The sequence below is a fragment of the Talpa europaea genome, assembly GCF_964194135.1.
Source record: "Talpa europaea genome assembly, chromosome: 9".
In the NCBI taxonomy this organism is placed as follows: Eukaryota; Metazoa; Chordata; class Mammalia; order Eulipotyphla; family Talpidae; genus Talpa; species Talpa europaea.
In genome coordinates, this window is record NC_140076.1 from 411,594 (window position 1) to 421,994 (window position 10,401).

Genomic DNA, 10,401 nt, shown 5'->3' on the forward strand with positions numbered 1-10,401 from the left:
CAGGGGCGGGCGGCGGGCCCGAGGGCCCAGCGCAGGCCCAGGAGGGGCCCGGCCTCGCGCGCTCAGGGCGGGCTCCGCACGTCCCTGCGGACGAGGACGAGGTCGGCGCCCCGGGCCGGACCGGGCTACCGGCCCAACCCACCAGATCCCGCCCGCGCCGCGCCGCCGAGTGCGAGGAGCTCGCGGGCGATCGCGCCCTCCGGCCGCGCCTCCCGGGTCCGAGGGCGGCGGCGCCTGCAGCTCCCGGGCCGCGCCCGCCCGCCCCGCCCCCGCCCGCGGCCCGAGAGCAGCGAGCGGGCGCGGGCGGCGGGCGGCGCGGGCCCACTCGGCGCTCCCGCGGACAGCGGCCGCCCTCGGCCGGGCCGCCGGGGCCGGGCCGCGCTGGGCGGCGGCGGCGGCTCCTCACCGTGGCGCGGCCATGGTCCCTCGCGCCGCTCCGCTCCGCTCGCGCGGGGGGCGGGGCCGCGGCCGGAAGCGGCCGGCGCCGCCCGGAAGTGACGCGCCGGAAGCGCGCCGGCGCCGGCGCCGCAGCCCGGGCCCTGCCGCCGCGCCCCGGCGGGCCGGCGCCTCCCAGGCGGGGCGGCCCCGCTGGGCAGGGGCCCGCCCGCCCGCCCGCGAGCCCCCGGAGGCCGCGGCGCGAGCCCGGTTTTCAAGGCCCAGAATTTCGGCCTCCCGTAGAGGAGACCCGGGCGCTGCGCGACTGCGGGCCGAGGCCACGCCCTCCTGGCCGCTGATTGGCGGCCCCGAAGCCCCGCCCCCGCCCGCGCGCTCCGCTGGGCCTGGGGAAGCGACGCGCGCCCCCGAACCCGAACCCGAACCCGCCCCCCGCCGCGCGTCCCCGGAGGAGGCTGCGACAGCGTCTAACCGCCCGGCGTTCCCTTCGGGATTTGTGCTCCTCCACGTTCTGACGTACTGTTCTCACACGGCCTGCGGGCCTGGGCTTCTCCCGCGGCGCGGAGGGCCAGAGACCCCAAGGCGCACCCCAGCACTGGTCAGCCTCCCGTGGACTCACGGACACCGACGCCCGCCCAGGTCCGCCAGCACCTGCAGGAGGGCACTGTGAGCCTGCAGAGTCCAGCCCCACCCCAGGCACGTGGGACTGCCGGTGCTCACCATGGGTTTGGGGTCAAACACTTACAGAAGCAAATGTACAAGCCCTCTCATGTGCCTAATAGCCAGGTCATGCTTACCTTCCATTTGGGATGGTACATTTTAAATTTTGAAATGATGTGGGGGCAGCCTGAACACCTCCCCTCCAGGACAGGGCAGTGGAGTCCCCTGCCCCAGGTGGTCATCCTCAGGGGACGACCCAGCTTGGACCCAGCTCCCTCTGTCATGCTGAAGACTCTTGTAAATGTTCCAGTTTCAGCTTCTTCCTTTGATCTCACTAAGTAGATTTTCGGGGTGAAAGACACTCACCCTGTATTGTGCAGGGGGCCATTTAAGCCTTAGCTCATTTGCAGGCCTGAGACCCCACGTGGTCCCTTAGGAAACAGCCCTGGGGGAGGAGGAAGACCGGCTCCTCCGACCTGGGGCGTCAGTCCCACAAAGCCAGCCTGGACATAGCTGAGGGTAGGCCCAGAGCAGCCACACCCCAGACTCCTCCTGTGACCCCTCCTGTGGGAGCGGTCCTCCCTCTTGGGGTCTGTGGGTCTGGGTGCAGCCCATCGGGGAAGCACCCAAGCAGGCCCATCTCTGGGGTCTGGAGGCCCAGCCCACACAGCTGCCCTGGGCACCAACCTCCAGATGGATCTGTCACTTAACCCAAAGTTTAAAACAAATCTGTTTATTGAAAGAATCTGAAAATAGTGATAAGTTTTCAACATTTAACAAATTTTCAAGATATTAACAATATGAAACATTAAGAATTTACTTCAAAAAGCTGTCTTCTAGATCACTCCAACATCATGCTGCTCCAAGGGCTGATCAGCACTACTGGGCCTTCTCGGAGCGACTGGGAGTCACGTACACATCTGAGTGCCGTCTGGACCTGGGCCCAGCCCCTGGCCCCTGGGCACCTCAGGCCCTGAGCCTGGCACGTGGGGACCAGGAGCCCAAGCAGGCAGCCCTCAGGGACACCGTCCTGCGCTTCCCGGGAGAAGGCGTGCCCGCTGCCCACACACCGCCGCAGCCCGGGCCAGGCCAGAGGAATAGCGGGGACATGGCGCCGCCCCAGAGGACAGCCCTCCCGCTTGGTCCCAGCTGGCCGGCGGCGTGCGCCCTCCCCCAAGTCTGCAAAGTGTGTACAATAAAATCTGTACGTAAGCACTTCAGAAAGTTTAAAAGAACCTCTAAAAAGTAGACATAGAATCTAAAATACCTTCCGGGGTGTGAGGAATGTGAGTGGCCTGCACGGGCTGCTGCCTGCGGCCTGGCCCGCGGCACCGTCCACCAGTATCGGGGAGGGGGCCGGGGAGGGGTGGCCGCTAAGAAGGATTTTTGGCTACGAGACGTTTATTTTCACACCGAAGGACAGACGAACCCATCTGATCCCCTGAATTCCAAGACCGATGACGCAGTCTCCCACGGAGGCTCCCAGCCTGGCCGGCGTCCAGACGCAGAGCCCGAGGGCTGGTCTGCGGGTCAGGCCCTCGCAAGCTGGTCCCGCGGGGCAGGGAGGCCGGGCGGCCTAGCCCTCTCCACCCTGGCCCTCCTCCCCTCCGGGGAAGGGCGCCTGCCGGCGGCGCACATTCCAGTGCAGGCACTGGGCCAGGCTCTCAAACCAGTCGCTCACGGGCTCGCGCACGCAGATGGAAGGCAGCGGGTAGCAGGAGGTGGTGATGCTGATGCTGGGGACAAGGGGGCGGTCAGCCCTGCCTGCAGCTCCCAGCACGCCCGAGGGCCCACCCGAGACCCCCAGGCACACACCTGTCCCCATGGCGGATCTCCTGCCGTTTCCGGCCATCAAAGGACACCCAGGCCGTGTTCCTCGCCTCTGGCGACAGCGTGATCTGAAGGGCCAGTCGGGGACGTTTTGGGTCCCAAGTCTGGCTGCCAGGCCAACTGCCCGTCCCCCAAGTCCTTGTTCTGGGGGACAGGCTGGCAGTGGAGACATAAGCCAGCTCAGACCCCACCCGAGAGAGTGGCACAGCACCCAACATGGCCTGGGGTGACTAGACCTGGGGTCCTGCCTGCACAGCCTGGGAGCCGAGGACAGGGACCCGGTTCAGCGACCCAGTTCAGCTGCTCCACCCACCGCGCCCTGAGTTGGCATGGGCCAGCCCCATGCCCAGGGGCACAGGAGGGCTGGGGTCAGACCTTCAGCTCGACTCCTGCGGGAACCACGATGGGCCGGAAAGACAACGAGTGGGGGCAGATGGGCGTGATCATGATGGCTGGCACGTTGGGGTGGATCATGGAGGCCCCGGCTGCGGCTGCATAGGCTGTGCTGCCCGTGGGGGTGGAGACGATCACACCTGCGGGGGAGGGGTCAGCCACTCTCCAGCCCTGCCACCCTGACCCTGGGCACCCGGCCGGCCCAATGCCCACCTACCGTCGCCCTGCACAGTAGTTATGAGGTGCCCGTCCAGGTAGACGTCCACGTTGGACAGGTAGGAGGAGGGGCCCCTGTCGATCACCACCTCGTTCAGGACCTGAGACGAGGCCAGCAGAGCGCGTGCTCGCTGGGATGCCCCTGAGGGGCTCTGCCGGGGCTCATCCACCCCCAGGCCACAGGCGCAGGCAGGCAGGACAGGGACACACCTGGTACTGCATGACCTGCTTCCCAGCCTCGGCGTCGGCATCGGGGCTGGACGCCGGGGCCCCGTTCTCGCGGACGCCGTTGGGGACGGCCGCCTTCCTGCCGCGCGGCTCCTTCGCCACCCGCACCTTCAGGCGGCTCCGGAGAACGACAGCCGCGTTCCCTGGGCCGCGGGCCGCCGCGGGGTCAGCAGGCGGGACCCGGCAGGGCACAACCCCTGACTAGAGCCCCACCCGCAAATCAAGCCACTTTCCCGCCTTCCGTGAGCCCAGGTGTGTCTGCACCCCACGGGGGCTTCCACTGTGACTGGCCGGACTTCGTGAAACCACCGCTTGGACCAGAGCTAGGAGCCCAGACCCAGGACGCCCGGCAGCGCCCCGCCCTGAACCCTCACCTAGCGGGCCGAGTGTGCCCAGAGCCGCTCCGGGCTCCAGAGTGTTCTGACTCACCCTGTATCACCTGTGCAACCTGGGAACGGAAGCTGGCAAAGCTGAAGGGCGTGAGAAATCCCAGGGAGCCCAGGTGGAAGGCCATGACCGGTGGTACGCTGCCCTGCAAGGGGGTGCAGCACTTATGGCCGTCCCTGGGCCTAGGCCACTCGCCCGCTATACCCACCCAGTGGGCAGGCCCTCGGAGCTGGCCAGGGGCCCTGGAACTGCAGGTTCTGGGCAGGCAGAGAGACCCCAAGGGGCTTGGGGGGGGGGGCGGGGGCAGCCAGCAGGTGGGGGCAGTCCCAGGGCCCCCACCCGCACCAGGCCTGCACCTGCACCACTCTCGGGACCCTCCAAGCAGCAGCAGCGGGCAAAGCCCTCCTACCAGGGCCTGATGTCCACCCGCCCCTCTCCGCCCCCCCCATCATCCCTGAGCGTCAGGGCGTCGTCACCCGAGAACCCACCCCAGACCCAAAGACGGAAAGTGACAAATGGGCGGTCAGCAGAGCTGGGCTGTCCCCACCTGGAAGAGAGAGGATGCGTAGAGCAGGGTGCCGTCCCCACCCAGGCAGATGATGAAGTCAATCCGGTTGGAGATGTCATCATAGTCTGAGGGCGAAAAGCGCACAAGACACCGTGGCACCAGAAACTGGGGGGGCAGGGCTGGGGGCGGGGCAAGGGCTGGGAGGCAGGATGGGGGGCAGGGCGGGGTCCCCAGGACACTCGCCTTCCCTGAAGGTGCAGAATTTCTTCTTCACGGGCCCGAAGTCCTCATCACTCACTATGGCCGGGTCTTCCAGCACTTTCTTCTCCACGTACACAACCATGTTGGTCTCCTGCAAGGACCGAGGTCAGCCCTGCCCCCAGGAGCGGCCCGCGCCCGCCAGGCTCACGCACCTCCATCAGGTGCACACACAGCTCCTTGAAGGGCTGCAGCAGGCTGGCGTCCCGGATCTTCTTGATGACCAGGACGCTCTTCGGCGCCTTGTTCCAGGTTAGCCGCTGGCTGGCGGGGTCCTGGATGTGCCTGGGCAGGGACGGCGGCCTTAGGCAAGGGCTACTCCCCAGGTCGGGCACCCGATGCGGGCTCCTGGGCCCTGGACCGAGGCGCCACCAAGAGGCTCAGCTGCCCATGCCGGTGGGGACCCCGCCCGGGAATTGCCGCTGCGGGGCACAGCCACCTCGACTCCCGCATGGACAGTGCCATGACCCCAGGCTCCCCCAGCACCCGCCCTGGCCGTCAGTCGGGGGCCGTGAAGCCGCACAGCAGCAGCAGCCAGAGCGCATGGGCTGCTGACCCCACGGGTCCCTGAGCCCCGCACTCGGGGGTCCCTGCCCAGGACACCGTGCAGGTAAGAGTCCACTAAAGAAGGGAGCCCGCAGGGCCCTCCCTGAGGGCACTGACTCGGTCCCTGGACAGCTGGGGCAGGGTCACGGGCAGCTCGCCCCCAGCTGTGGGCCACGGTGGACCTGCTCTCTGAGCCGGCGCCCAGGGCGCCCTCTGAGCCTGCCACGAGGGCCAGCGCCTGAGGACTGTCAACCCAGCTCGGGACATTCAGAACAGGGTTCACGCAGGCGAACGGCTGACGTCCAACCGGCCCACAGGACAGACTGTCACCCCTCAGGGTGCAAGGGGTACACACGAGCAACCTCCATGCAGGCCGGGCATTGCCCCAGACCCAGCACCTGCTGCGCAACCACCACCACCCCGCCACCCCCCTGCCGCCGAGGCAGACAGTGGTGTGACCAGGCCATGCCCAAAGGGCAGACCGCATCCACCCTCACCACCCACAGGCCCTTTCGCCTCCTGGCCCACTGGCCACAGGGGAGGTCTGGAGCGGCGTCCACAAGCAGAGGCGGGTCCGCACAGGCTGCGGAAGAGCCACACGGGGCTGCGGAACCGGTCGGCACGGCCATCAGGCAGAGGCCTCATGTGGCTACTCGGCTTGGCCGCAGGCCCGGGAGATGGCAGGCAGCTGAGTCAGTGGACAACAGGCCTCCAAGAAGCAGAACTCGAAGCCACTCAGGCTGCCTCCCGAGGGACCGCCCGCCCAGCAGGAAGCGGCCCTGCCAGGGGCTCCAGCTGGGGGCTGCAGGGACGCCCGGCCGGACATCGAGGCTGCAGGCCCCAGACTGGGCAGTCCCACGTGTTTCAGCTCAAGCCAGCCCGCGCTTCCAGAGCTCGGTTAGGCCCGGACGCCCGCTCGCAGCCTTCAGCACCACCCGCGTCTCAGTTTTAAGCCTCAAGGAAACACGAGGCCCGGCCCTCAAAGCCCCACAGCTAAGGTGCCACGGAGCACGTGGGGGATGAGTCCTGGCCAAGGGCCCCGGGGGGTGCAGGGAGCTAGGGAGCTCAGCAGCCACTGGCTGCCTCCACGCCGAGCCACCCAGGCCAGCCACGGGGAGCCGCCCCAGGCAGCCTGAGGTCTCCCACCCCAGTTCACAGGCCGACTCCACCCCACAGCACCCCACAGCACAGGGCGTGGCGGGCATGACAACAGGACGGTGAGAGGTCCCGGGGAGGCATCTCAGCTAGCACGTGATGGGAGGGTGGCGCTGTCAAGGCCAGAGAGTGTAGGGAGGCGGCAGTAGGAGGTCAAGCCAGGGCCGGAGCCAGCAGGAAGCTGGGGTGCAGGGAGCAGGCGCCAGGCAGGCCGTGGTCGGGGCGGCCGGGCACCAGAGGGCGGGGCAGACGCGTGCGGGGCGGCCTGGGATAGACAGCGGTGAGAGCAGGGTGGGGCCGGGACCCCCCCAGCACAGGCAGCGACCTTGACCCGGGGGGGCCTGACTACGGTGAGTGAGGACCCTTCGACGGCTGGACCCGTGGGGGCACTGGGGGGGCAGGAGTGTGGAGGGCAGCCACGCGGTGGCAGCGAACGCAGGCGGTGGCGGCTCCCGAGAGGGGCCCCGCAGACCCACAGGCTGAGGCTGTCGGCGCCTCCGCCTTCCCAGACCAGCGGGAAGTACCCGGTCTAGCGGCGAGCCTATGCGGGACGCGTCGGCTTTTCCCAGAGCCGTCCTTCCAAGTGACCCTGAACCGAAGCCCTGACCCACGGGGCCTGTGCCTCCCCCGGCCCACCAGGCAGACTCATGGCCAGTCTCCCTGCCGGCCACAGCCCCGAGGCCCCACACTCACATGATGGTCTGGGGGTTCTGAAGCACACAGGCCTTTGGTCCAAAGGTGGTCACCGGGCAGGGTCCATGCAGAGAGCGGGTCCTCCTGCAGGCAAAGGCAGAGTCAGCGCCAGGCACGTGCTGGGGGCCCAGCTCTGAGCCGAGCTGCTCGCCACATTTTAACCCGAATGGCAGCAGCTCAGCGGCGCCCGTGTCCACAGCAGCCCCAGACTCTGCTCTGTTTGCTACGTGCGGTCATTTTGTCCTGCGGCAGCAGCAGCAACATCCAGGTCCACATTGAGACCCCCCACCCCTCCCAGGACGGGCCCCTCAGACCAGGGCAGGTGCGGGCCCTAGCCCACATCCCTGCCAGCCCAGTCTGGGGTCACACATGGGGCCAAGACCCAGAACCTGGACGCACGTCCCAGCAGACGCTGCTTCCGGCCGTGTCTTGTGAACAGAACGGCCCGGCCGGCCTGACCTGTCTAGCACCAGAGTAGCCGGGCACGGGGGACGCCCTTCCCGGCCCCCAAGTCCAGCACACCCTGCCAGAGGCCTCCACAGAGGACAGTCCCCAGGCCTCTGGGCCCTCCTCACAGAGCGGGTGGCTGCCACCCTGACTACCACCGCCTCCCGCGCACGCAAGACACTTCTCTGCTGTCGCGGAGGCGGCCGAGCCCTCGGGAGCCGCCCTCCAGAGAGGTCTGGCCCACAGCCTCCCTTGGGCGCAGGGCCCAGGCTGGCCGCCTCTGTGACCTCTGCTCTTCCCGGAGCACCTCCCGCCTGGAGCACCTCCCGCCTCCCCAACACCATGCGGGGCCAGGGACCTGCTCCCCACTCCGGCCCGCAGGGAGGCGACCGCCAGGCGGGCACGCATGGCCTTGCCCAGGAGAGCAGCCCTGAGGCGGAGGCCGGGCCTGGCCAGGTGCCACCATCCCCCCACGTGGGACAGGACCTTCACCCCTGCCTGACCGCCCGCGCAGGGTCAGGCTCCCCCCGCCGAGCACCGCACATTTTACCAGCAGCCCCGACAGCCAGACAGGTCCCCAGCTCTGGCAGGCATGCTGGCTCCCGGCTCAGGTGTGACTCAAGCGCCTTGTGCAAGAGCACTGGCCGCCAGGCCCTCAGGGCCCTGCCCGCGTGACCTGCTGACCAGCACCTGCAGCCACCACCCACGCCAGTGTCAACAGCAAGGCCGCCCCTCCCCGCCCTGGGGCATAGGCCGGCCCCGCAGACACCACACTGGCCAGAGCGGGAACGGCACTGTGCACACCGGCCCCGGTGAGGGGCTGGGCCCTGCCCTACCTGAACTCCTTGGCGCCCGCCAGGGCGGGCGCGGCCGACAGGCTGCGGGCCTTGGGGCGCCTCCGCATGGAGTGGTCAGGCCCCCAGTCCTCATCCCCATGGCAGGCCGAGCAGCGGTCGGGGGCCGGGCCGGCGCTCAGCTCCCTGCTCAGGCTCACGGGTTCCGGCTCCATGTCCACAGGGGGCGGGCAAGGCCCTAGGTCAGACCAACCCCGACGCCTGGAGTGAACGGGATCGAGTCATGAGCGTGCGGGTGCAGAGTGGACGCGTGCAAGGGGGCATGCGCAGGGGGCACAGGGATTGCTGCCCCCCGGCTGTAGTCTTCGATGAGCCCAGAGGAGCAGAAATCAAATAGCCAGAAGACACGCGTTCCCACCCCAGACGAGGCCCAGGGCCAGCGAAGCCGAGGTGCAAGTGTGAACGCCATGGGCCCAGGAATACTGAGCGCTGGGCCCTGCACACGGGGCGACATGCTGAGCTCTGTGCCAGGGAACAGTAAACTGCACAGCAGCGCAGGCCCCGAGGCGGCTGCAGGAGTCAGGGAGCAAAGGGGCCAGGAAGGGGAGAGCAGGCCAGGGGAGCCGCCCCTCCACACGGAGGCTTCCCACCCTGGCCGGGAGGGGAGGTCGGTGGGCACCCCACGGCCCGGCTGCAGCCCAACCACCTGGCCCACCACCCGGCTGCCGCGTCTCATGACGAGCTAAGGCGTGACCAGGGACAGGACAGCCCAGGAAGGGCGGGTGTGGCGGAAGCCACCCTAGCTATTTTGGGCAAGATTGCCAAGGCCAGGGTGTCCCCGCGTCAGCTACTGGGCACTGCCCGGCAGCGGAGGGCCGAGCGTTGGTGCCAGCACAGCCCCCCACACGTCGCGCCAGCTGTCCTGCCAGGGCCGAGTCCCTGTCTCAGTCACTCGCTGGTGGGGCACAGTCCCTGCAAGCGACACAGCCACCCTGACGGCCACTGTAACGGGCCTGGGACCTCTAGGCCCTGAGGGGCTCAGCCTGTGGCCCCCACGTCGTCAAGGGGGGTTCCCGCTATACAACACGTGGGAGCTGCGCCCGCTGACACCCGCAGCTGGGACTGACCACGCGGGCAGCGCCAGGGAAGTGGCCAGGCTCAACCGTAAGCAGCTTCTTGGGCTTGTCAGTGCGTCGAGACAACAGTGAATCTGGACTCCCGGTCACTTCAAGTCTGTGTGTTGGGTCCGAACCAAGAGGTCACCCCATGCCATTTGCTGCTCCCCAGGCCGGCGACACCCCCAGAAACACTGTCAAGGTCCCGCGATGGGCCTGCCCTGGGCTGCCCAGCCGCCCACACAGCCCCCTCCTCTGCCTCCAGGACTGGGGCTCCTTACACAGCCCAAGGGGCGCCCCGTGGCCTGGCAACTGGGTCGGAGCCTGTAAAGCGCTTTCCTGGAAGTCGGAAGGACGCCCCCGTCCACTGCCCGCCGCGTGGGCGCCCCGCCACGCGCGCCCCTGGGCACACCGAGGCCCGCAGCTGCCCCGCCCGCCCTGGGCGCTCAGGATCCAGTCCAGGCGGCCCTGAGGCAGGAGTCCGAGGGGGAGGCGGGAAGAGGCGCGCGGGGCAGGCCCGCGAGGGGAGGCCTGGCGGGCGGCGCGGGGCGCCGGCGGACGCGTCCTCCTCTGACCTCGGCCGGAAACAGGCGCCCTCGCCCCTTCCCCGCCCCGGTGCGCTGGCCCCAGAAATACCTTCGGGAAAGTTCCTGGGCAAAGTGGGAGGAAAGACCGGAGACCCGAGTCCGGAGCGCGCCGAAGGGCTTCGGGGAGCGGCGGGCCGCGCGGCTCGGGGGCCGCCTGCGGGCGCCCCTGCCCGCCCCGCGCCGGGCGAAGG

General features: G+C 68.9%; 1 protein-coding gene across 1 annotated transcript; it reads right to left on the minus strand.

Annotated features, from left to right (window-relative positions):
• Window positions 1-2,629: 2,629 nt before the first annotated feature.
• Window positions 2,630-8,861, minus strand: NADK (NAD kinase; the record flags this gene model as incomplete). The annotated part of the gene is made up of 11 exons (XM_084244038.1): window positions 8,551-8,861; window positions 7,268-7,351; window positions 5,029-5,158; window positions 4,859-4,967; window positions 4,655-4,740; window positions 4,150-4,252; window positions 3,703-3,863; window positions 3,494-3,593; window positions 3,259-3,416; window positions 2,869-2,951; window positions 2,630-2,789 (listed from the first exon to the last, which is right to left on the minus strand). Exons 1-11 carry the CDS (start codon window positions 8,721-8,723, stop codon window positions 2,630-2,632), a joined length of 1,347 nt encoding a protein of 448 aa, XP_084100164.1. The 5' UTR covers window positions 8,724-8,861.
• Window positions 8,862-10,401: the final 1,540 nt, after the last annotated feature.